The 27160-nt window shown below is 35.8% G+C and overlaps 2 protein-coding genes across 5 annotated transcripts in view; one reads left to right on the top strand and one right to left on the bottom strand.

Moving 5' to 3' along the window:
• The window catches only part of CFAP210 (cilia and flagella associated protein 210), a gene marked incomplete at both ends in the record, with an annotated part of 36139 nt that extends 21907 nt beyond the window's left edge, over positions 1-14232 (top strand). The window contains 4 exons of the mRNA XM_079710703.1: positions 3863-4002; positions 6220-6412; positions 7146-7310; positions 13888-14232. Coding sequence (XP_079566829.1) covers positions 3863-4002; positions 6220-6412; positions 7146-7310; positions 13888-14232 — 843 coding nt within the window. The remainder of the gene's footprint in view (positions 1-3862; positions 4003-6219; positions 6413-7145; positions 7311-13887) is intronic.
• A 4513-nt stretch (positions 14233-18745) lies between these two features.
• Positions 18746-27160, bottom strand: part of PPIG (peptidylprolyl isomerase G) — a 32288-nt gene continuing 23873 nt past the window's right edge. Inside the window, exons 8-12 of one of the 4 annotated variants that reach the window (XM_079710314.1) lie at positions 24314-24527; positions 23365-23526; positions 21884-21971; positions 20248-20384; positions 18748-20060 (exon numbers count right to left, since the gene is read on the bottom strand). In XM_079710314.1, the coding sequence (XP_079566440.1) occupies positions 18944-20060; positions 20248-20384; positions 21884-21971; positions 23365-23526; positions 24314-24527 (1718 nt within the window). In that variant the 3' untranslated portion in view covers positions 18748-18943. Of the gene's footprint in view, positions 20061-20247; positions 20385-21883; positions 21972-23364; positions 23527-24313; positions 24528-27160 lie in introns of all 4 variants that reach the window. The other 3 variants (XM_079710317.1, XM_079710316.1, XM_079710315.1) reach the window with 3 other exon arrangements.

Genomic DNA, 27160 nt, shown 5'->3' with positions numbered 1-27160 from the left:
TTTAAAAATGAATTTTGTTATCCTAAAAATGAGAGTTGTTATGAGCAATGAATGGGGTGATACGTGTTTGGTATCTCCTGCACTATTAATATATGCTGAACAAATGGTAATAATTATTTTATGGTAGTTGCAATTTATTTTGTAATTTTTTATATTCATTTCTTTAAAGTTATTTTTATTCTTAAGTAACATATACACAGATTTAAAACATCAAACATCACCAAAATGCTCAAAAGAAGAGTAGCAGTCATTGCTTCACTCCTTCTGCTTCTTGGAAAATTATATTCTAAATAATCTATGTATTTTAGGGACTTTCCTGGTGGCACAGTGGTTAAGAATCTGCCTGCCAATGCAGGGACACGGGTTTCAGCCCTGGTCTGGGAAGATCCCACATGCCGCGGAGCAACTAAGCCCGTGTGCCACAACTGCTGAGCCTGCGCTCTAGAGCCCACGAGCCACAACTACTGAGTACATGTGCCACAACTACTGAAGCCCACACACCTAGAGCCTGTGCTCTGCAACAAGAGAAGCCACTGCAATGAAGCCCATGCACCACAACAAAGGGTAGCCCCTGCTCGCTGCAACTAGAGGAAAGCCTGCGTGCAGCAACAAAGACCCAATGCAGCCAAAAATAACTAAATAAATTTATAAAAAAAAATAAAGTAATGCTTGCTTTATAGTTTGGATGTAGAATTCTGGGTTCAGAATTCAGAGGTTTGTATTTATGTTTTCATAATATTCTAGCTTTCAGTATTGCTATGGAAAAGTATTATGCCATTTATGGTCTTCATTCTATGTATGTGATCTGGTGTGTTTTGTTTTTACTTCCCTTGTCTCTCTTTCTCTGAAAGCTCTGAGGGTCTTTATCTCTGCAGCTCTAAGATTTAACAGGGACATACCTTGTTTAGTTGTTTTTCATTTTGCTGAGCACTCAGTTGATGCTTCAACCCATAAACGCATCAAGTTTTCTTGTTTTATTTCTTGTATAATTTTGTCCCTTTCTATTTTGTTTCTTCCATTCTAGAACCCCTCTGATTTATATTGGACTTTCTGAAGTGATGCTCTAGTTTAAAAAAATATTTTCTCATATTATTAGTTAGGGTAAGACTCAAAAGTGTATAACAGAAAACCCAAAATAAAGAATGTAAAAAATTACAAAATAAATTGCAACAGTACCTTTATCTGAAGTGCAGAGGTGGTCATGCCAAGGCTGATATGGTACCTCCAGAATCAAGGGGGAATGAGACAGCTTTTCTTTTTTTGCTTTGCTATTCTTGGAACATAGGTGGCTTCTGTCCTCAGGATTGCCTCATGGCCTTGAATAGCTGCTGGAGCTCCTGGCCACATTCCAGGCAGCAAGAAGGAGAAAGGACGAAGGACAAAAAAGGATTTCCTAACTATCTGTCCTCCTTTTAAGGAACTTTTTCAGAATTCCCACTTAACAATTTCCATTAAATCTCATTGGTTGTAATTTAGTGACACCTAGCTTAAAAGAAAGCTTGGAAATATAGTCTTCTAGGTGAGCATATTGCCACTCTGAACAAAATCTGGATCCTGCTACTAATGCAGAAGAGAAGAAAGTCTCTGGGTAGGCAATTAATTGTTCCTGTCATTTTTGGTTTTTGTTTGACTTTGAGAGTTATTCTCAACTTTGTCTTCTAAATCTTCTATTGAATTTTTAATTTTAGCTACCAAAATTTTAATTTTTAAGAGTTTTACTTGTAATATTATTATTCCTTTTGCAGAAAATCTTATTCTTGGTTCATGGATATAATATTTTTTATCTTTCCAAGTCACTTTGGAATAGGACAGACCTTGTTTTGTATGCTAACTCTGCTACTTACTAGCCATATGACCTTGAGCTGAGGCTTTCAATTTTTAAAAATCAAGATTAACTTTGTGTTAACTCTGGGCTTTTCTTATTATAAAAAATCTGTATGAACATTTACAATAACCTTAGAAAAAAACAGTAAAATAAAGTTTTTTGGGCTTCCCTGGTGGCGCAGTGGTTGAGAGTCCATCTGCCGATGCAGGGGACACGGGTTCGTGCCCCGGTCCGGGAGGATCCCACATGCCGCGGAGCGGCTGGGCCCGTGAGCCATGGCCACTGAGCCTGTGCGTCCAGAGCCTGTGCTTCGCAATGGGAGAGGCCACAACAGTGAGAGGCCTGCATACCAAAAAAAAAAAATTCAAAACCATCACTTTTAAGAGTTTGATATTTTCATTACCTTTTCATGTCAACTAATATATCTCATAACCAGATTACAGCTTTGAAAAGTAATACCCCATAAAATAAAAGAGTACTTAAGAGTAGTAGGTACATAGTAGACCCTGAGTTATAAATGTAGTGGAATATTAAATATTATACCTAATAACTTTTACCTTGAATTGATTTCTACTTGTAGTAACAGAAAGCACTGATACATCTATGTATCCAGGCTGTTGTGTTCAAAGACACCTATTTTTATGATGGCTAATGCAGGTCAGGTTGTAGAACTTTAGAACCCCTCTGATTTATATTGGACTTCTGAAGTGATGCTCTAATTTAAAAAACTATGCTGATATGAACAGATTTTTATTCTTTGTTAAAAAACTGACCTATTGGGCTCCCCTGGTGGCGCAGTGGTTGAGAGTCCGCCTACCAATGCAGGGGACACGGGTTTGTGCCCCGGTCCGGGAAGATCCCACATGCCGTGGAGCGGCTGGGCTCGTGAGCCATGGCCGCTGAGCCTGCGCGTTTGGAGCCTGCGCTCCGCAACGGAAGAGGCCCCAGCAGTGAGAGGCCCGCGTACCAAAACCAAAAAAAAACAAAAAAACAAAACAAAACAAAAAAAACTGACCTATTAAACATTTTTTAATTAGAATATACATCTGTATAATTTTTTGTATATGCACAAAAAGAGAGCCTGGACAAGAAAGTAGTTTCACGGTAATTGAGTCTGGTGGGTGGAATTAGGAATAGGCAGATGGGGGATGTGGTAGGAAGGCCGCTTTACACTGTGTGTTTTTAAAATATTGTAAATTTGTGTAGCATATGACATATTGACTATTCAAACATTAAATGAATGTATACATATTTACTGTATTTTATCTGATTATAGAATTATTTTAAATTCATATTTGTAAAGAAATGAGATATTTGAAAAGAAATACAGAAAATTAAGATGTGAAAGTCACCTATAATCTCATACCCTAGAGATAACTACTGTTAACATTTGATACATTTCTTCCAGTTATACATTCATTATAAACTTGTATTTATATATATTTGCAAAACTAAAATACTCCATGGTAGTGTTTTATATTCTGCTTTTTTCTCCTACTTACTGATTATGTTATTTGTATCTTCCCATGTCTTTGAGAGTGTAATTTATTTAACCGTTTCTCCATTATTGACTATTTAGAGGTTGTTTCCAATTTTCACTATTATAAATGACTTTGAGGTGAAGTGCATGGTAGGTACATAAAACATAATGTTCAGCTCTGATTATCTCCTTGGGATAAACTTCCAAGAGAGAAATAAGTGTACTAGAAGCTGTGACCTTTTTTTTTTTTTTTTTTTTTTTTTTTTGCGGTATGCGGGCCTCTCGCTGTTGCGGCCTCTCCCGCTGCGGAGCACAGGCTCCGGACGCGCAGGCCCAGCGGCCATGGCCCACAGGCCCAGCCGCTCCGCGGCACGCGGGATCCTCCCAGACCGGGGCACGAACCCGCGTCCCCTGCATCGGCAGGCAGACTCTCAACCACTGCGCCACCAGGGAAGCCCGAAGCTGTGACCTTTTGACATTTGATATCGTATTAGATATCTCTATGTTGAAAGATACTTTTCTTTGTGATAGGATAATACACAATTTTTTCCTCCAAGGAACATCTGAATGACAAAAATACCATCAGAGCTGTAGAACGGCAGCAGCAAGAGGAAGAAGATGAAAAGATTAGAAAATTTATCAAAGCAAAAAAACGTCTTACACAAATGGGGAAAGAAAAAGAAGCTGAAACACACAGGTCAGCTTCTAAAATAATTTTTGTTATTAATAAAGTACTGTCTGAAATTATTTTATTCTAAATCAGAAGTTGTGATATGAGAGTAGTCTTTAGGAAAAAGGTCTCATTAGTTATGTCAGGGTGTTTAGTGACATGGTGATTTCAGCTTGGAGCACGTGAATTGGGGTTCCCTTGGAATATTGATGACATCTGTGTGGTAGGTGGTTGGAAATACTGAAAATCTCTGCTTTAGGAGAGGGGTATGAGCTGGAGATGGCTTCGTGAGCCATTGATGTACAAGTGGGAATTGGAACTGTGGATACAGGTGAGCTCACCTGGGGGAGTAGGTAAGAAATGAAGGTGACATAGTCCTTAGGGAAATCCATAGTTAAATGTCAAATGGAGAATGAAGGTAATATGAAGACCAAGGAATAGTTCCCAGAGAATGGAGGAAAAGCAGAGAAACAGCAAGGGAGCGGGGGTGGAGACTCAGTAAGAAGAGAGCAGTCATCAGTGTTAGATCACTAGAGGGGTTAAATGAGATTTTAAAAATGAAGCACCCATCAGATTTAGAGGTCATTGCTTACCTAAGTGAGCAGTTTGGGGTGAGGTGAGGTAAGAGACTTACAGTACATCGTGTTTCTGTCTAGGCAATGCTTTTCACTTGTGCAAAACCCTCTGATGGCTTTATATCACTTAGAGTCTTGACTATGGCCCATAAGGCTCTACATCCATCCTAATTCCCAGCTGACCCCAGCCTCCTCTCTCAAACCTCATCTCTTACTGTTCTCTCCTTCTTTCCCTCTTTGTCACTCACACTGGACTTCTCCTGTACCCTCTTTGGGGAATGCTCACCTCCTTTAACTCTTTCAGATCATTACTCAAATATTGCCTTCTCATTCCGGCCATCCCTATGTTATTTAAAATTACAAGCCCACACCCCACATTGCTCATCACTTTAACTGCTTTCTTTTTCTTTGTTGCATGATACAGCACTATTTTAATTATTTATTTTGTTTGCTGTCTCTCTACCCCAACTATTGTGAAAGCTCCATGAAAGTAGAGATTTTTAATGTTTTTGTTTACTGTTATGTCCCAGTACCTAGAATAGTCCCTGGCACATAGTAGGTAATCAAAGTGTTTAAAATATTGTTTTTGAAAGCCTAGATGAAATGTCATGCCCACATCATTTTCTAGCTTTCTCATGGCATTTATCACTTTTGCCTGCATAGTTATTTACATAATTGTCTTTTCTCCACTTTAGATTGTCATTCCCCTGGGGCATGTGCTGTGTCCTTTCTCATTGTTTCTCCCATGTCGCTTTGCAAATTCACTCAATAATCAGTGAATATGTCACAACTAAATTTAAAAGTATATTTTGCCCAATTTCCTTAATGAAAATGCCCCCATTCCTTTAACAAATATGTAGTTATTGTCGATGATGTGCCAGGCACCATGCTTGGCCCTGAACTAGAGAGAGGACTTACCCTGTCTCTGACCTTGGAAATCTCACAGTGTAAAAGGAGAGTTATTTATCTTCATATAAACAGATGAAGTCAATAAAGTGCTATGGATAAATTGCAGACAGGGCATAGTAAGGATGAATTTATTCAGGATTTTGAGAGCTTTTTCTGTTTTTGAGGTTACATTTAAAGAAAGGCCTTTGACTTATTTTTATAATCTATGTGTTCAATATTAGAGCAAGTAGGATAGTCTAATAAAGTATTTAAAAATATTATTTTTTTTTTTTTTTGCGGTACGCGGGTCTCTCACTGTCGTGGCCTCTCCCGTCGCAGAGCACAGGCTCTGGACGCGCAGGCTCAGCAGCCATGGCTCACGGGCCCAGCCGCTCTGCGGCATGTGGGATCTTCCCAGACCGGGGCACGAACCCGTGTCCCCTGCATCGGCAGGCGGACTCTCAACCACTACGCCACCAGGGAAGCCCTAAAAATATTTTTCATGTGGAGAATTTTACACTTCATTTCCTATACACACACATACACAAGATCATACTGTATGCATTTTTCCCTTTGGATTTTTAGAATAGACTTTATTCTAAAAATAAAGTATAAAATAAAGTATTAAAAATAATTTCCACTTAATATATGAAAGGAGTGATGGGGCTCCCTTTCAGTCTTGTAAAAGACTATAAAATATCTGACTCTCTAAGTAAAGTATATTGGCTCCATAAAAAATCCATTCATGAAGACTTGACAAGTGATGGTTATTTTGTTATAGGCTAATGGAGGAACAGAGAGAAAGAATAAATAACTTCCTGAGTAAACTAACGAAAGAGAAATTTCACAATGAAGATTTGATTATTGCTAGAGATATTGCAGAAGCTGAGGCTGAATGGGAAAAAAGAGAAAGAGAAAAGTATGAAAAAAACAAAGCAGAATTAAAAGCAATTGCAGAACATAGAGCTCTTGTGGTAAGCAATTTAATGATGAGAAATAAAAATCAAAAAACAAATTTGAGCCCTTTACACTGTAGTTTCTCCTTACTCCCTCCTAATATACTCCCTCTGCCTCCCTGACAAAAACTAGCAGATTTGAAAAACAATGTATAAATTATCTTCCTATAGTCTTGAAATCAGACCATGTTTACTTTCTAACAGAAGATGACATGGTAGACAATTACAAATAAGATCTTTATAGATGCAAAGTAATAATAATCTCTTCTGTTTCAGAACCATCTGAAGTGCAAAAAGTTATTCATTTAATATACGTTTCGTTTGAATGTTTTTAAGACAAATCAAGTAAAAATTACCCCATTGCATTTCTGTATATCTTAATCCTTCAGAATTTATCTCCTACATGACTGACTGTCATGAGATATAAATTGGATACTTTATAAACATTGTAGCAATTAGTTTTTTACCTTACAAATATTTCCCTACCCTGAGATGGTCTTTTCTGTTCCTGTATTTTTTTTAAAACCAGTATCATTCTACTTACGTTTTTATTGTTTCTTGATATTAAGGAAATAGAACAAAATCAAAGTAAACTGGCCACATGGGCATCAGTCCATGTGTGTCCAATTTTCTGCCCTTGCATTTCTCCTGGCTGACTTTCTGCTAAGAGCTTTCTAACTTTTGTGCCTTATTGAAGGCTGTTGGTTGCTAAAAATGGTTTTAATTTTTTCCTTTGCCTTTTATCATCTAGATAAAAAATAAAGAGGAAGAAGAAAGACAAAGAAAAATAGAGGCTAAAGAACAATTGCTAGCTATCCTGAAAGCGGACCAGATTTTCTGGGAGTGTGAAAAGGAGAAAAAACGGAGAGCTGATAAAGAACGTCGAGAAGTTCAAGATGCCCATATTCAGCAAATGGTAATTATTCCTAAATGTTTATACTTCTTTTAGCAATAAATATGTAATATAGAGTTCATGATAGTTTTCTGTTTCCCAAAGCAGTTTCCTTTATCAAGTAAGGTCAGATGGTCATTATGGTTATGAAAATAAAATGTATTAAAAATGTGAAGAGTTAGTTTTTGTTTTTATGGGTATTGAAGTTCTCACACTAGGTTTATGTCTTTTGCACAACTATTTATCCTTCTTTAGTTTCTACTGTGTTTTGATAAATATGAAAGAAAATACAAATGCAAATGGCAGGCCATGATGCTTCCTTTACTCTTTCCCCCTCTTTAAAACCACTACCCAGAGAATATGTTGATTGGGATCACTTTCATATTTGAGGTGAGTGGGGGTCCCAGAGATTTTAGAACATGTGTGGAGGACCTGGCATCCAATCATTTGTGTCTAAAAACTGTTTTTCCAGAATAGCTGTACCATTTTCCATTCCTACCAGCAATGAGTGCAAAGACAAGTTGCCCTACATCCTTGCTAACACTTGTTATTGCCATCCTTTAATTTTTAACTATTCTAGTATAGTGTTATCTCATGCTGTTATTTTGCATTTCCCTAATGACTAAAGATATTGAACATCTTTTCATGTACTTTTTAGTCATTTGTGTGCCTTGTGAAGTTTAAATCTTTTGCCAATTTTTTAGTTGGGTTGCTTTCTTTTCTCTTTTTTAATTTATTTTGTTTTATTTTTGGCTGCATTGGGTCTTCATTGCTGCACGCGGGCTTTCTCTAGTTGTGGCAAGCGGGGGCTACTCTTCGTTCCAGTGCATGGGCTTCTCATTGTGGTGGCTTCTCTTGTTGCAGAGCATGGGCTCTAGGTGCGTGGGCTTCAGTAGTTGTGGCATGCGGGCTCAGTAGTTGTGGCTTGTGGGCTCTAGAGCGCAGGCTCAGTAGTTGTGGCGCATGGGCTTAGTTGCTCCGTGGCATGTGGGATCTTCCCGGACCAGGGATTGAACCCGTGTCCCCTTCATTGTCAGGCAGATTCTTAACCACTGCACCACCAGGGAAGCCCTGGGTTTCTTTCTAATTGTTGAGTTTTAACTTTTTTTTTTTTTTTTTTTTTTTGGTGTTACGTGGGCCTCTCGCTGTTGTGGCCTCTCCCATTGCGGAGCACAGGCTCTGGACGCACAGGCTCAGCGGCCATGGCTCATGGGCCCAGCCGCTCCGTGGCATGTGGGATCTTCCCGGACTGGGGCACGAACCCGTGTCCCCTGCATCAGCAGGCGGACCTCTCAACCACTGTGCCACCAGGGAAGACCTTAATTTATTTGTTTAATGTGAAATATACATAACATAAAATTTATCATTCTAACCAGGGGTCCCCAATTCCTGGGCCGCAGACTGGTAGCGGTCCGTGGCATGTTAGGAACCGGGCTGCATAGCAGGAGGTGAGCAGTGCGCAAGTGAGCAAAGCTTCATTTGCCACTCCCCAACGCTCCCCATTGCTTGCATTACCACCTGAATCATGGCTTACATTGCTGCCTGAACCATACCTCCCCCTCCCGTCCTTGGAAAAATTGTCTACCATGAAACTGGTCCCTGGTGACAAAAAGGTTGGGGACCGCTGATTCTATTTTTAATTATACAGTCCAAGGGCATTAAGCACATTTACACTGAGGTGCAACTGTCAACACTGTCCACCTTCAAAACTTTTTTTATCACCCTACTCTGAAACTCTGTACCCATTAAACAGTAACTCTCTCTTCCCCTTCCTCCCAGTTCCTGGTAACCAGTGTTCTCCTTTTTGTCTCTGTGAATTTGCTTATTCCAGGTACCACATATTAGTGGAATCATACAATATTTGTCCTTTTTTGCCTGTCTTATTTCACTGAGCTTATGTCTTCAAGGTTCATTCATGTTGCTGCATGTGTCAGAGTTTCATTCCTTATTAATGCTGAATAATATTCCATTGTACATATATACCACATTTTGTTTATCCATACATCCATCAGTAGATATTTGGGTTGTTCCCATTTTTTGGCTATTGCAAATAATGCTTCTGCACATTGGCATAAGATATCTGTTTGAGTCCCTGTTTTCAATTCTTTTGCTTATATACCCACAAGTGGAATTGCTGGATCATATGGTAATTATATGTTTAATTTTCTTCAGAACCACCATAATGTTTTCTACAGCAACTGTACCATTTAACACTCTGACCAGCAATGTTCAAGGGTTCCAGTTTCTCCAAATTCTCAACATTTTCTGTGTTTGTTGTTGCTTATCATAATGGATTTGAAATGGTATCTCATTGTGGTTTTCATTTGCATTTCCCTCATGATTAGTGATGTTGAGCCTCTTTTCATATGCTTATTCAGTCTGAAGACTTCCTTTAGCACATTTTATAGCACAGGTGGGCTAGCAATAAATTCTTTCAGTTAATGTTTTTCTGGAGATGTCTTTATCTTGCCTTTTCATTGGATATGAAATTATTGGATATCATTATTCTCAGCCTTTAGAATGTTTGTTCCAGTGTCTTCTGGCCTTCACTGTTTATGACTAGAAATCTGCTGTCAATCATTGTTTGTCCCCTATATGTGATGTGTCATTTTTCTCTTGAAAATGAAGTTTTTTCTTCATTTTTGGCTTCCTGCAGATTGACTATGATGCATTTTCTTTGAGTTTTTTCTATTTGGGATTTGTGGTGCCTCTTGCATGTGCTAGTTAATATCACCAAATGTGGGGAATTTTCTGTTATTTCTTCAAATATTTTTCCTGCTTCTTTATCCTTTTTTCTTCAGGGACCCAATCTGCACATACACAGAGACATCTGATATTATACCAGAAACCTCTGACAATTCTGATCACTTTTAGTCAATATTTTTCTCTTTGTTCCTCAGATGGGACAGTTTCTATTGACCTACCTTCAGATTCACTGATTCTGATGTTGAGCTCATCTAGTGAATTTTTCAATTATTGAACTTTCAACTCTACAGTTTTCATTTGGTTCTTTTTTATATTTTTTATATTGTTTCTATTTCTCTGATTCCCAGTTCACTCATTCTGAGCATATTTCCTTTAATTCACTGGATATATTCATAATAACTGCTTTGAAATCTAATTGCTAAAGTCAATAGGCAGTTTCATTCAAAGTTAGTTTCTGTTTCCTGAGAATAATGTAACACGTTTCTATTTCTTTGCAGGTCTAGTAATTTTTGGTTGAAAACTTGACATTTTATAGAATATGTTGTAGATTCCATTTTGTTATGAGAGTTGTTGCTTTTTTAGTAAGCAACTGCTTTTCCTGGACGCAAGCTATGAAATCTGTTTTCACCACAGAAGGTAGCCTCTGATGTCTTTGCTCACTTTTATTTTTTAAAGCCTCGACTCCTAGGGTTCCTCACTGTACTGGTGTTGACAGTCATCCAATAATATGGGTAAAGTTTATGTTCAGACACCTTCAGCCAGTAATTTTTTTACTCCTACCCCTGCTATACAAGCTGTGGGCAGGTTGAGGGTGGCAGTCCAAAGAACACTAAATTCCTAATTTCTCCCAGGCTTTTTTTGCCAGGCTCCTGAGGTATCCTGTGTCAATGTGTTTTATCAATTAGTCAGGGATGTCTGTAGAGTTTATCATTTCAACTCTTCTCTGTGTCATTCCAGAATCTCCCCCTTCAATTTCTAGCTGCTTTGCCACTCAACCCAAATAGAATCTGACATCATTGTCCAGTTAAATTGCAAGTTTTCACCTCCTGAGCTGGAGGGATAGCAATGCCCTCCAAAGAATGCCAGAAACTTGCGGTTCTTACCTTCTGATTTAGTAGCAGTTTTTCATGAAAAAACACTTCTCAAGCAGTTGCCTGTACATGGTCACTTACCAGTGCTCTGAAATGGTTGATTTTAATAATTTTTTTTTTTTTTTTTTTTTTTTTTGCGGTACGCGGGCCTCTCACTGTTGTGGCCTCTCCCGTTGCGGAGCACAGGCTCCGGACGCGCAGGCTCAGCGGCCATGGCTCACGGGCCTAGCCGCTCCGCGGCATGTGGGATCTTCCCAGACCGGGGCACGAACCCATGTCCCCTGCATCGGCAGGCGGATTCTCAACCACTGCACCACCAGGGAAGCCCTGATTTTAATAATTTTTAATAATAAACTTGTTTTCTGTGGAGAATAATTGGCCAACCTCCTCATGTGGCCATTATCAGAAGTAGGATCTGCCATATTATTTTGAAGCAAATTCCAGATATCATATCATTTTATCAATGTATATTTCAGTATCTTATCTCTAAAGCTCAGGGACTCTTTAGAAATTAACATAATCACAATTCTGTTAAAACACCTAAAAAAATTAACATTCAAAAATATAAAACAATTAACATTCAGCGTTTAAATTTCCCCCCGATTGTCTCATGAATATTTTTTAGTTTTTGTTTGAGGATGAAACAGGGCCCATATATTCTATTTGGTTGATTGATATGTCTTTCAAGTTTCTTTTAACCTATAACTCCTCCTCCACCCCCATCCTCTGTTTTTATCTTAGGTTCTCCCTCCTTGTCTCCATTATGTTTATCTTGCAATTTATTTGTTGAAGGAACAGGGTTTCTTATCTTTTGGAATTATTATAGTCTGCATTTTGCTGATTGGATCCCTGCAGGGTAGTATTGTTCCTCACATTTCATGTAAAATCTACTTTAGGTCAGATTCAGGTTCAACTTTTTGGTGAAAACTCCTCATAACTGGTGTTGTGTATTTCCATTAGAAGGCATGTAATGACTGTTGTCTCTCTTTCTGTGATACAAACAGCCTTTGATGATTGTTACCTAGATTTAAATCATCAGGTGGAAAAATGTATTTTCTGCTTCCTTCTCATTGATTTGCTGAAGTTTTCAAAGAAATTTTCATGATCAGCAGTTTCTCTGAAGTACAATTTTAAAAGGAAAGACAGGATATTTGATTCTTTAACTGTATTTTCGAGTTTTCAAAATAATTAGCTGTCTCTCTAGCATCCTCCAAAGGTATTTGTTACTTTACCCCCATGTGTTATAATTTTTAGGATTTTAAATCAGTATTTTAAGTTTCTTTACAAATCCGTATTTATGCTTAATGCATATAAAGTTTAAGGTACCAGTCATGTATTCCATTATAGTTACCTTTCCTTCCAGTCTCATTTCTTTTCTGTACTTCAAATATTTCTCCGTTCCCTCAATATCTTTCTACAAAACTGCTACCAAACCAATACAGTATATCCCAACTGCTCCTTGTTAAGATCCCAAATTACAGCATTTTATCATTGATGAGATAGTTCTTAGTCTTTTCTGATTTTTTCCTAATGTTATTGAATGTCATTTTCTATTTTTTTAAACTTCCAGTATCCTATCCCCTGTTCAACAAATAGCATGAAAGCCTGTTTTGAAACGTAGCACTCAGTAACAAAAATTTGGTATTTTGTATTCATATGGTTGTTTTATTTCCTCACAAATTTCAATTCCTGGTAGATCTATCAGGTTTAAGCTACTGTTTTATGCTGAAGTGTTGGTTACTGAGTTTGAAATATATTTTCATGAATACTATATTCATAAGTAGACAAAAATCTTAATTTTTGATAAACTCAGCATTTCTTTTTTTTTTTTTTTTTTTTTTTTTTTTTTTTTTTTTTTTTTTGTGGTATGCGGGCCTCTCACTGCTGTGGCCTCTCCCGTTGCGGAGCACAGGCTCCGGATGCGCAGGCTCAGCAGCCATGGCTCACGGGCCCAGCCGCTCCGCGGCATATGGGATCCTCCCAGACCGGGGCACGAACCCGTATCCCCTGCATCGGCAGGCGGACTCTCAACCACTGCGCCACCAGGGAGGCCCTAAACTCAGCATTTCTTAAAATGCTTCTGAGAAGACACAATAAAAAGGTGTCAAACAAAACTTTATAGAAATCTTTAAAAACCCATTAGTCACCTCATATAATATAAGCAGTTAAAAGAACAATGGTTTTGTAAATTATAAAGTTAAAACAATTATGAAATGTTAGTAAACTGGCTTTTGGTAGGTAGATTGCTTATTCTACCTAGCTCCAACATTGATAAATGTCACTTGTTCCAACTTCAAATTCTGAGGAAAGAGAATGTAACTGGTTTAACCACTTAATTCAGATATTCATTGCTGACTTAATCTTATGTGGCTGAGTGACATGGTATATCTGGCTGATTTGGGACACTGGGTTTGGGTGCATTCCTTCAGAACAGTGGATGGATGGGGACAGCGAGTGATATGTCTTCTACACTTGTCAAAGTACACATCTTCTAAATGGTAGAAACAGGATTTTAAACTTGGTTATTTGATTTTTAATCTTAATTTCATGCTGCATTGTTTGAAGATGTACCATCACATAATACTGAGCCACTACTTTGAACATGATACTATTGTGAGAAGCATGGGAGAATTTATGAAATAAATTATATAGTTGTTAAGTCAGGACTTGTCAAATATCAAATATTAGAAAGCTTGTCAAATATTAGAAAGCTCTATCTACAACTTCAAATGCTACATATATTTAGAAAATTGATTTTTTTTTTTACTAATATAAAGTATATTTTTTCTTTCCTTCCCAAATAGGCCAAAAATAAATTTAATGCACTGCAAGCAAAACAAGCAGAATTAGAGTACTGCAGACTTACTGAAGCTCTTGTGGCTGGAAAGCAGAAGGAATTTCAGGATTATGCCAGAAAAGTAATTGAATCTGAGTCTGAATCAACGAACAAATATATTTATCCTCTTGTAAAAGCTGTACAGGAAGGACCTGGAGGTGGTCGTGGACCAGTTTTTGTGGACAGAGGTGTATTAAGACCCAGCTATCAGGCAAATGATATCACTGGAGTCCAGCTCCCTTTTTATACCTCTCAGGGATCAAAATATAATAATTTTCAAAAGTCTAAGGGAAGGCTAGGTTTTACATGGTAGAAAAAAGTTTATTTTTAAGAAGACTAAGTCATAGCTAATATTATGAGCTACAAATTCAAGTGAATTATATGCTTATAATTTGTTAATAAAGCTGCTTTTCATCTAAGTACAATTATGTCTGATCTGATTCTTCCCCATTCAAGAATAAGTCAGATTCCATTTTTTATTTTGATAAAACACATACACAACCGAATGTATAATTTTAGCCATTTAAGAATATTCAGTGGCATTAAGTATATTCATAATATTGTACAACCTGCATCTATTAGTACACAACTGCTCTGATCTGCTAATATGATAAAAGAAACCATAGCTAAAATTTGTGGCAAAGATGTAAATTGGAACTAGGACATTTTGGGTATTGAGAGGACTTGGTGGGGTGGGGGAGGTGTAAAAATTATGAATCCGCACTTAAAAAAGAAACATAGTACTAGGTTAGGAAATATGTTTAGGAAAGAAACCTAGAAAGCAATGAAAATAGAAAAAGCACATTGAAACTAAAAGTATTTTAATAACAAATTTGCACAGTCCATATGAAGCACTCACATTTTACATATTCTCCTGGCTTAATAAAACATTTAAAAACACTCCAGAATTTGAGAGTTTAATAATATTCACCTGCTAACACATATAAACCACTGAATGGTGAGAACGTTTTTACTTAAGCATATATATTTTCAGTGACTCTCAAGTTAACTAGGTTCATTTTCCCTAAATATGACTAATTTAAATAAAACCAAAAATAAACAAGAAACCCAAAACTAGACAATCTGTTTTACAAACTCAATTAACATTTATATGGCTTTACAATGGTAAGTGTTATATTAAAGCTGGCAGGCACAGAATAGTGTTCCTGCTGCTGAGAAATTTGGAGGAATTAAAAAGCAAATAGTAGCATTCCAGTTGACAGTAATGCAAATTCCATGTATAACCTTAAAAGTCTGCTGAGGCAAAAGACACCTTGCAATGTGAAGCACTATGACTGAACAATTACACTAGAACTTATTCCTAAACCTGGAAATTGTCACTGCTGGCTAAATTCTTAAAAGAAGTTCAGCATTGTTAAACTCTTTGCTCAGTTTTTTCCTAATACAATTTCTGTATCCCCATGGGTAAAATAAAAGTATCATTTTAATTGATTTATCTTCATTATTTAGCTTTTAATAAAAATAAAGGCCGAATAAGCTAATACAATGATTTAAAAAATACAAAAACGAACTGTTTATGATAGTATAGTTTATTTTATACAATGTTTAACTATAAAAGTTGATAGTTTCAGAGTTTCAATTCTGTAAAATGCAGTTTGCAGAAAAGTTTAACAGTTACCAATGATAAGAGAAGCAGCATTTTGATACTAATTATACAATTGCAACAACAGCTTTATTCCTAAATTTCATTAAAAAAATATACATCACAGTGACTTCTGAGCTACGAAAAGAAGTGCATTAACTTCATTTGTTTTTCCCTTCCGTAAAGAGAGCAGCCATAACTTTTAATATCCCCACATAGAAATACCCAATTTATTTATCCTTCAAAGTACTATAAACACACAAAGGGGGAACAAAATATACAGCATGTGCTTTTGGTAAACATAGGAATTTGCTTGAAAAAGGGGGGTGGGGCAGACACACAAATCAATCCCACCACTCCCCCCAGTACATAAAAACAAACAAAACCCCTCAACAACTCCCTTCTCCAACCTTGCTGATGGAAATTTTCAAATTCCACAAAGGTTCAAAGTGTGATGAAACAAACTGCCACCCAGAGTAAAGCAAAATCAACTACTAAAACCATACTAATTTGTTCCACACACTAACCTGAAAACAAATTAGAACTGTCAGTAATTACTACTACTGAAAACATGAGAAGCCCAGTGTGTTCCCGTTCCCAATATTAAGAAATTTTTACTTTTCAGTTTCATATCTTCCACTGAGTACAGAATCAAAGGCCATTAGGCAAAGCCAATATGAATCAATATTATACTTGTGCAAAGATGGATTTATAAGACAAATTCTTTGAAACTTCTGTGAGGGATCTGATTAAGAAACTTAGAAACTACAATGCTCTATGAACTCACTACCTATAGAGTAACTTAAAAATGTTTTAAAGCAACCTAGTAGCTTCTCTAAAAGCTCTTTAACGTTAATCTCTCTGCAGTGTCAATTTCTGTGGCAGATGGTTTACCTAGAGAAAATTCACATGAAATAATCACGAAAAAATTTCTCATATATTGCCAATCAAGCAATAAAAACAAACTAATTTAAATATCTTTAAGAGGATATTAAATCAAACATACTTTGAGGTAAACTGTAAGCTCAAACCTAACTATTATCAATTTGGCAGTAAAAAATTAAATAGTTGACTTTTAGGAAAACAGTTGTTCAAAGTAAAAACTAAAGGTTGCACAACTATTAAAAATGTAATGAAAGGATCATTTGATTAGTGTACTATTCAGATGCAAAGGCAGATGAGGTACAATTAATGCTGTTTGATCATTTTCTAAATGTTATATTCTGAAAATAAAATCTAGCTGATTGTCATCTCTCACTTCAACTCCTTCATATATCTGTTCTATTGTAAAAACAGCTAATGAAGTTTATTTTTAAAGGCTTATAAATAATGTTTAGCATGGAATTGCTTCTTTGATGACCAAAACTGAATACTACTTAAAGAAATTACTATTTTTTTCCCCTATGGTTACTTGTCTATAATTCTTAGTGGATAAAGCTCCGGGATCAGAGAACATAGAAGTATTTTTACTTAGCATGTTTTTTTTTTAAAATATAATTATTAGAAATCCTTTCTTAAACAGCACCTTTCTTGAAGCTCAAATAGTTTATAACAAAGACTTTTTAAATGCAGTTTACTGAATTTAAGACAAACAATAACTAATTTAAAACATATAACATTATACAGCTTGGGGACTCAAGACTCAATTATCTCTAAGGTTTGTGGTCAAAGTCTCTAAGGATTCAACCACCCTGGATTATCATAAACATCTATTACTTTTACCATAGGAAAAAAATTTGGTTAAGACTCTGCTAAGGATATTTGTTTCAAGATATTGCAAACAATCATTACCCTATTTGTTATATAAATGGCTACCACAATGCCAAATGTATCATTACTGTATTAATCAATAATGGGAAGTATTATGCTAATAAGCATTGCTTTGCTCAGTACAAATAACACTGAGTAGCTACTGGGTTTACGAAGGAGCCACCTTGGTAACAGAGTAGCTATTTGACACTACTGACAAATATTAAAGTACAAAAGCACTCTAGAGGCAACTACTAATTGGAATTCTGAAATTTCTTTTCAAATGAGGCAGGTTTTGTGTTTATTGGATGTTCAATATTTTATTTAGAAGAGAAATTACAGAATAAAAGGCCACACATCACTAAAATAGCAATATACCACACAAAATTCTAAATGGACTTTGGATATCTTTAGTGTTTCACACTATAAGCTATCAAATTTTGCAACTTTCTACTCTATGTGGCAATGTTATACATGCCAAGTTAAAATAATGATTAACAGTTATGGTATAAAGCCCCCTGAATAGAAGAAACCAGAGTCATAAACATGCTACAGCCTACAGTGATACATAGATAAAAAAGATGCATTTTCTTGCCAGTTGAAACTCACAGTTATGAGAGTTAGAGAAGTCAGTTCAAGTTAAAAAAAAAAAACATGCAACATTAATACTCAACTCTATATAGGTCAGTGGCCAAAAAGAGAAATCTAAGTTAATGTGTCAATACTAACAATTTTTAGAATCTGTCTAACATAAAGACCTGCACAAGTGGTATGTTTTAGTGAGAAAACTATTTTTTTCATTTTAGAGAAGGGTAATGGTAATAATAATAATAATAATAATAATAAAACATTCCCCCAAAGCAAGTTTCATCTCTTCAGACCAACAGCAACACAGAATTGAGAATTACAACCTGATCTTCAAGGTACAGTTCTTGTCAGATGCTGTGTAACAGCAAGCCAAGCCCAATCAGTACATCAACTGAAAAAAATACTCAACTATATTTATAGACAGTGAAGTAAAACAAAACTAGAGAGGAAAAATATTAATATGAAACAAGCTACTGGTAGAACTATAAAGAGTAACATGAAGTGCAATATAAATATCTATTTTAAAGCACAAATTACTCTAAAATCAAAAGTAATGACTTAATATCTCAAGTTATTAGGGTCCCACTTCTGTGTAATTAAAAGCTGCTGCTGCAAGCCTCTGTTATAAATGCAATAGAAAAATCTACACAAGATTTCTTCTACCTAGTGGCTTCTAAGGTTACTTTAATCATGAGAAACACAAGCTTTTGTAACAATGTATTCCAACAATCAGTTATGTTTGTTTCCAACTGGCCGATCACACAAATTAGGGTGTAGAATAGCATGTTTGCTACTGGCTGATTGTTGCAACACAAAAATGCATACATGAAATAGTTAAACACAGCACACAGTATTACACCAAAGTGTTTTTCTCATTTCAAGTTTATTAAAACTTTTGCAGTACAAATTATCCAGGTTGCAGATTATCAAAAGATCGACTCAATAAAGTCCACATTGGAGGAAAAAAAAAAAAAAAGGACGAACATAAACCCAAAACAAAAGAAAACAACATAAAGGGGATTCATCAGCAAGTCTCTAAAACTTAAAATTTGAGACAGAATGGAAATAAGTTTATATAACTCACTCATCCACTTTTGTCTTCATCTGTTCCAGGGCTTGATTCATGATCAAATTTTTTATTTTTATCATGTGTGTGGTCATTTTCTTGACCCTTTGATTTTTGGTTTTCTTTTTCCACTGAGGATCTGGTCTTCTCATCCTCCTTATTTTTCAAAGTGGAGAACTTTAATTCAACTTTAATTAATTCCTGACTACTTTGTTTCATTTTTGAGAACGGACTTTGATCTCTATCAGCCTTTTTTTCCCTGTTACTATTTGAGCTACTATGATCACGATTTTTAGAGTACATTCTCTTCTCACCCTCAGAATTCTCTTTTCTGTGTGAACTTTTACTTTCTTGGTTTCTGTATTTTTCTTTGTTTCTGCTTTGACTTTCTTCTCTCTCTGAGCTCCGTGAATCTCTCCTCCTTCTCCTCCTGTCTTTACTTCTTGATCTTCCTGGCGTTGCTCTTCTCTCTCGGCTCCGTGACCTTCCTCTTCTTCTGTACTCCTGTTCTCTGTACCTATGATACTCCTTGCTTCTGCTGCGATCTCGGTCATGGCTTCTAGACCGCACTCTTCTGCTCCTGTCCCTACTTCTGCTTCGTTCCCGTGTTCTACTATTGTAACTGTGTTTGCCTTTAGTTACATCGCGTTCTCTACTCCTAGACTGTGCACGTCTGTCCTTGTCCTTACTTTTATTATGATCATGCTCATTGCTTTTGGATTCTAACTGTTTAGACTTCTCTTTACTTCTACTCCTTTCCTGATCTTTTCCTTTAGAATCAGACTTTTCTTTTTCTTTAACATTCTCATGATCCCTTTCTTTACTCCTTGACCTCATCCTCTTTTCTTCATGTCTATTATGCTTTGTATCTCTTTCCTTACTCTTGGATTTCTCTTTGCTCTTACTCCTACTTTTCGATTTGGCCCTTTTCTTTACCTTGTTTTTATATTTATCATCTTTTTCTGAATTTCTTCTGATGTCTCTCTCTTTGCTGTTAGATTTATGGTCTTTAACTTTCTTTTCCTTTTCACTTTTTCTGTTTGGACTCTCAGAAACATGCCTATGCTCAGTTATTTTTTTCTCTTTTACTCTAACTGGGCTTCTTTGATTTTCTTTTATTTCATTTAACTCACTCCTAAAAAATGAAGAAAAAAAGTTTTGGGGAAACTTTATTAGGAAAACAATGGTGTCCATTATTGTTGAAATGATATTCTATTTTCCTTAAGACATTCAGAAACAATTGAAATGGCTTTAAATGAAATAATTTTAAATAGTTAAAAAAAAAACTTGTTACTACATTTGAAATAAGAGTTAAATCTTACTTATCCCCTTTGATCCATCTTTCACCACTTGATACCCTCATTCTTTGAGCTCTCTGCATCTCCTGCCTCCAATGTGGAGGAGTCTCACTACGTCTGAAACGATCCCTTGATCTGGATCTAGAAGGAGTTCGATAACGCTTTAAAAAAAGAGGGAAAAAATTAATACATAAAAATATAAAAGCATTATAACAATTGCTAAAGTATACATATTTCTAGGTTCAAAAAAATGTCTGATATTTCCATGCCTTCTAAAATAACTAAATTTCCCAATTTTCAGGTAGGAAATCAATGAAGCATAACGTGGTTTGATATCTTTGCTTTCATTGCTAAGGAAATGTGTGTTTATATGTTCTTGTTTTAAATATTTCTTGGGTTTAAGTTCTAAAACAGTAAATATCGATAGCTATATCCCACATCAACAAAAGCTCTTTTGAATCCTCAATCATTTTTAAGAGTGTAAAGAGGTCTGAAGACAAAAAAGTTTGAGAACTGCCATGAGAATAGTTAGGAAGCCACTTATAGTTCAGAGAATATACAATGGTGAACTGACCTAAGATGGCAGGAGTGGAGCTTGAGAGAAGCAGATAGATTTCAGAGTATTTGGGAGGTTGAGGTTGAACTGACAGGATTTGGTGATGGATAAGTTATATAGTTATAAGGTAGGAAAGAAAGGGGAGAAACAAAATGATTCTTGGGCTTCAGGTCTAAGTACTTGCACAGGTGGCAGTGTCTGTCACTGAGACCAGAAATCTAAAGGTGGGTCATGCCTGAAGAAGTGTTTATGCTCACCATTGTATATGATGAGTTTAAAGTGCCCATTAGGCACCTAAATGGTCATCAAATAAACCTTTGGTGCCAGAAAGGCAGATGAAAAACTGACAGTTATCAGCATACAGGTACCCGGTGAAGTTATGAGAGTGATGATATTGCCCAAGAAGCATATGCAGAGTGAGAAGAGTTAGAACCCTGAGGTACTACAATATTTAAAGATCAGGTAGAAGAGCACGAACTAGCATTGGAAATTTAAGATAGACTGGCCAGAGACAGGAAGAAAAGATGATGGAAGCAAAGGGGAAAGAGTATTACAAGGAGGGAGATTAAATAAGACAAAGACTGAAAGGATCCAATGGATTCTGTGACATGGAACTGACCATAAAGCAAGTGCTGTTTTTCAGCAGAATGGCAGAAGACAAACTGAAATGGCTGAGGAACGAGTAGGAAGTGAAGAAATAATATACTAAGTATAGCCACGTTGGTTAAAAGTTTTGAAAAAACAAGAAGATATTTAAATTCTGATGAGGAGAATCCAGCAAAGAGAAAGAGTATGAAATATAAGAATAGGGTTAATTTTTAACAAGCATAGGGACACAGTGGTCAGGAAGTAACAAAGGGGTACAAGGAAGACCTCAATCTCATTTTATACCATGTACATGTAAAATCCATTAACATCCCATGGATTTTCAATGTGGAAGAACCAACACAAAGAAGTTACTAAAAAAAGAGAACATATAATTCAACATCCGTATCTACTCTAAATTTTAACTACTTATGTATAAAACAATACTTAAGAAACACTCTAGGATTATTTAAGATAAATGCAATACTTATTAGGACGTCTGGGAAAAGAATCACCTACCCTTGGTCCTCTTCCTTTAATTTTCCTGCCAGACCTAGTAACTAAAAGTCGCCTCTGGTATGAAGCAGGCTGGGAGTTAAGCAGATTACTAGAAGGAAGCAAAGGGAAAATTAAAAAACATTATTTTATAAAAATAAATCTGGAGAACATAGCTTTACTGATCTACTAATAAATTTAAAGTCTTACATATATAATCAGTGGTTCTCAACCAGGAATGTTATCAATCCTAGTAGTTATCTGGAAAAGTATGGGAGCATTTTTACAACTGTCAATGACTAGAGGGTGCTATTGGTACCGAGTGACAAGTCAGGAATGCTAAAATCTTGTAATGTGTGAAGATGAAGAACTATCCTGTTCCCAAATGCCAACTGTGTCCTGTTGAGAAACACTGTTATATAATCATCACTAAGATGAAGTCAACTTGATAGTGCTAAGGAACTCAGAGTAGGCTACATGCTGTTGAGAGAACAATTTTAAAGCTATCTGATTCTAAAGTATCTTACTAGCCTATAAGCAGTTGTTCACTGGTAATAAAACTAGAGAAATGTAATTAATGTGAATTAAACAGAGACAAGATGGTCTGAATTAGCAAAATGTTTAATAACATGCTTTATACCAGAAAGGGAAACTATTTATTTTCAAATAATAATGAGTTAATATTTAATTAGCACTAACAATATCTGTGTATGTTATATTTGAAAAATGCATTCTAAAGTAGTTCAAATATCTTCTCCTTAACGTTTACTTCCTTAGAAACACAATTTCCTATTAACTGAGTAAACTCAATCCAATCCATCAAAATTATCCCAATTCAAGTAACCAAGACTTATTTTTATATTTTTACTATATTGTGAAAGTATAGGGGGAATGCTCAGAATTTTATCACTTTTAAATACATTATTTCCAATTATAAATAAGAGAAAGATACCCATCTTTTTTCCTATCTTTGGACATAATTATTAAAATGATTCATAAAGAACCAACAACTTCTAATACTAATAATGTGAACTTATGTAGAAAAATTTTCAAAGTACTTGAATATGCTGTCAATTTTCAATACCACAATATTGTAAACCGGGCAAGGAAAACAGCATTTTCCCCCATCAGACAAACTAAAAAATAAAGGTTCTTACTTGCTTAAAAGTTTAATGTATACAAATAACAGAGTAAAACACTTATTTTAAATGGAATTTGTTTGGAATGCCACTTAACGTATCTTTTTGCCATTTGCAGTGCTTGTTTTTTTTTTTAATTAATTTAACTTTTATTCAAAAATCTGTCTGAATTAAGTCAATTTATCTTTTCAGCTATGTGCTTAGCAAAAAGGAGCTTTGCTAACATTATCCTATTAAGAAATTTCAATCTTGGGACAAGGTCACCAATTAAATCTTATCTAAAATAAGCAAAAATGGTTTTTTCAAAAAGAAAGGTTCTGTGGTAGAGAATGTAGGGCAGTTTATAAAATAAACATATTCACATACCACTCTCTCTCTCTCTCCCTGTTCTTCCTTTCTTTTTCATCAGCTTTAGGAGGACTTTTTCTCATTAGGAATCTATTTTCAGGTATTGGAGGGATTTCTTCTGGACGAACAGTAGACTGGGGTTGTGCTTCAAGATTTTCAGCCTCACTTTCACTAGATGCGCTTTAAAAGAAACACACAAAACAAATTCCACTTGGTTATTATGTACCTACCCCGATTTTCCAATTGTTGGTATTTCTTTCCTTTGTAATATGTACAATATATACACCATTCTGTCCCCCATCTCTGACCAAAGATGCAATTACATGGGGAAAATACTCATTCCTCTGACAAACCAACCAAAAACCAAAACCAAATGTTTCTGTTATCACATTCTCAAAAAATATTTTCCAATAAAATGGAACCAAAATATGATACTTCATGCGCAATGCCCTCTGATAAATTTAAAATACTTGAAAATATAGGTAAAGAAACTGCTTTAGAGGCAACAGGCTTATAAAGATGAGTTTTAGTACAACCATAGATTATTTCAGACAAAACAGAAAAGAAATATGCTGACATTATCTGCTTTCTACCCTATGCTATCATAGGAGGAAAAAAAATAAAGAACAAAAAAGTGAGAGACTGCTACAGAAAATAAAGAAAACAATAATTGGTTTCCTATAATTCTCACTAATCTTATATTCCTCCCATAAAATACAAACCTATATAACCAAAAGGTCACTGAGTTCAGACAAAATGAACTGAATGCTTTTGTTGAAAATTAAAATGAATGTACCCAAATTTAATCTATAGACTGTAGAATATCAAAATGGTCTTATACTTCATGCTATGAAACATTTTTCACTATTTTCATGTTCCATATAATTGATCCAAAATCCCAATAGATTTATATATAAAGAGAAGGGAATTAGAATACAAAGTCAGTACTGTAAAAGTAAATTAAGACCTTTTCTTGCTTTTCTTTCGCTTCTTCTTTTCTTTCTTGTGTTTACGAGAATTTTTCCTATGTTTCTTCTTTCTTTTTTTGGATTTCTCTTCAGAAGCACTTTCAGAATCAGAAGAATCAGAAGAGGACTGAGAATCGCTTGAACTATCTGAGTCACTGGATGATGATGAGGAGGAGGAGGAGGATTTATGCCTTTTCTTTTCTTCTTTCCTAGCTTTAATAAAAAGCAAAAAGGTTTGGTGAACACTTTCTAGACAAACTTTGTAAGTGGGAGTTTAGATTTTTTTGCAGATTCTCAAAGTCCAGTATTTAACACTTAGCTCATCCAGCTATTTGACCTGAGGGGTACAGGAAAGGAGTTAAGACTCAAGATTAGAATCCAGATCTCCAGATTCATGGGTGAGAGTTATATTTGTATCTAAAGAATTTGGGAAAAGTAATAGGTAAATCTAAAACATTAAACTAAGTTAATTTTAGGAATCATATGAATAACATAATTTTTTAAAGGCACAGAAATAACATTCAAGAATCCCAGATTCTAATCTTTTTTGTAGCTTTCAACTTTTTCTCTTATTATCAATATTGGAAGTACAACTGTAGGAGAGAAGTAATAGAAAAAATACTATGCATGAATGTGGAAAGATAAGAAACATGATTCCACTGGCATGGGCTTATTCAATGCCTGAGTATTCCTCTAATGATTAAGAAATTTAGCTTTGGTTGAAGAGCAGACTTACAACAGGGGGTACTGGTAGTCATTTGCCAATGATTAATAACTATGTTTTGGGGTCTCTACAAAAAGTAATTTCAAATTTAAATTTTATTTTGGGTTAAGGAAGTTTAATTTTAAAAGGGGTCCCAAAACTCAAATGCTTTAAGGATGAGGAAACTAACAAAAATAAGTGAGGTTAACCAGGAAATGAAGAAAGATATGACAGACTGGACAGAGCTTCGCTCACCTAACAGTAGAGAAGTGAATTCAACAATCTGATTAAAAAATGGGCAGAGGACCTGAATAGACATTTTCCCAAAGGAGACATACAGATGCCAACAGGCACATGAAAAGATGCTCAACATCACTAATCATCAGAGAAATGCAAATCAAAACAGTGAGACAGCACCTCACACCTGTCAGAATGGTTATTATCAAAAAGACAACACATAACAAGCGTTGGTGAGGATGTGGAGAAAAGGGACCCCTTGTGCACTGTTTGTGGGAATGTAAATTGGTGTAGCCAGTATGGGAAGTAGCATGGAGGATCCTCAAGAAGTTAAAATAGCAGTGCCATATGACCCAGCAATTCTATTTCTGGGTATTTATCCAAAGAAAACGAAAACACTAATTCTGAAAGATATATGCAACTCAACCTTCACTGCAGCATTATTTACAATAGCCAAGATAAGGAAGCAACCTAAGTGTCCATCCATACGTGAATGGATAAAGAAGATGTAGCTTGCACACGCGTGTGCGTGCACACACACACACACACAATGGAATATTACTTTGCCATAAAAAGGAAGGAGCTCCTACACCTTGTGACAACATGGATGGATCTAGAGGGTATTATGCTAAGTGAAATAAGTCAGACAGAAAAAGGCAAATACTGTGTGATTTCAATTATATGTGGAATCTAAAAAACAAAACAAATGAACAAACATAACAAAACAGAAACAGACTCATAGATACAGTGAAGAAACTAGTGTTTGCCAGAGGAGAAGGCGATTAAGGGGATGGGGAAACAGGTTTATGGGATTAAGAGGTACAAATTTCCAGTTATAAAATAAGTCATGGGGATGTAGTGTAGAGCACAGGGAATATAGTCAATAATATTATAATATCTCTGTATGGTGACAGAGAGTAACTAGACTTATTATGGTGATCATTTTGTAATGTATAAAAATATCAAATCACTGTTGTATACCTGAAATCAATAGGATATTTTAAGTCCATTATGCCTTAATTAAAAAAGAAGTAAGTGAATTCAGACTAAAGATGGGACAATATGGATATATGGATAACTTCAATACAGTGGAACACAAAATATACTAGAATCCATCAGTTCATAATGATATAGGTAAATAAAATATAAAGCATTTATCCTTCTTATCGTATATGAACTGTTCCACTGGCTAACCAAAGAGTAGATGAAGGGAAGATGCTCTTTATCAAAAGTACTCCAAGAATAAATGAATAAGGAATTACAGAGTTAGAATATCACCATTTCACAACTCCTAAGGAGGCACTGCCCACCAGTGGCCACTGCAGAGCACAGAGACAACCTGTCTTAAGTGACTCTTGCTCCCATCAAATAGAATTTTAAAAAATCAAGACTATATCTGATCGGGGCTTCCCTGGTGGTGCAGTGGTTGAGAATCTGCCTGCTAATGCAGGGGACACGGGTTCGAGCCCTGGTCTGGGAGGATCCCACATGCCACGGAGCAACTAGGCCCGTGAGCCACAACTACTGAGCCTGCGCGTCTGGAGCCTGTGCTCCTCAACAAGAGAGGCCACGATAGTGAGAGGCCCGCGCACCACGATGAAGAGTGGCCCCCGCTTGCCACAACTAGAGTAAGCCCTTGCACAGAAACGAAGACCCAACACAGCAAAAATAAATTAATTAATTAATAAACTCCTACCCCCAACATCTTCTGAAAATAAATAAATAAATAAATAAAAATAAAATAAGTCTCAATAACTTTAAAAAAAAAAACTATATCTGATCAATTTTCTAGATCTAACTACAAAGTTATACGAAATAGAAGCACAGAAGGAACACATTACATAACACAAGGATGCAATCCGTAAAATTCAGTGTGTGCAATAATGGGAAAGAAACACTACAGGAC

The sequence above is a fragment of the Hyperoodon ampullatus genome (genome assembly GCF_949752795.1).
Source record: "Hyperoodon ampullatus genome assembly, chromosome: 8".
In the NCBI taxonomy this organism is placed as follows: Eukaryota; Metazoa; Chordata; class Mammalia; order Artiodactyla; family Ziphiidae; genus Hyperoodon; species Hyperoodon ampullatus.
This window is presented reverse-complemented; position numbering and strand designations above follow the sequence as displayed.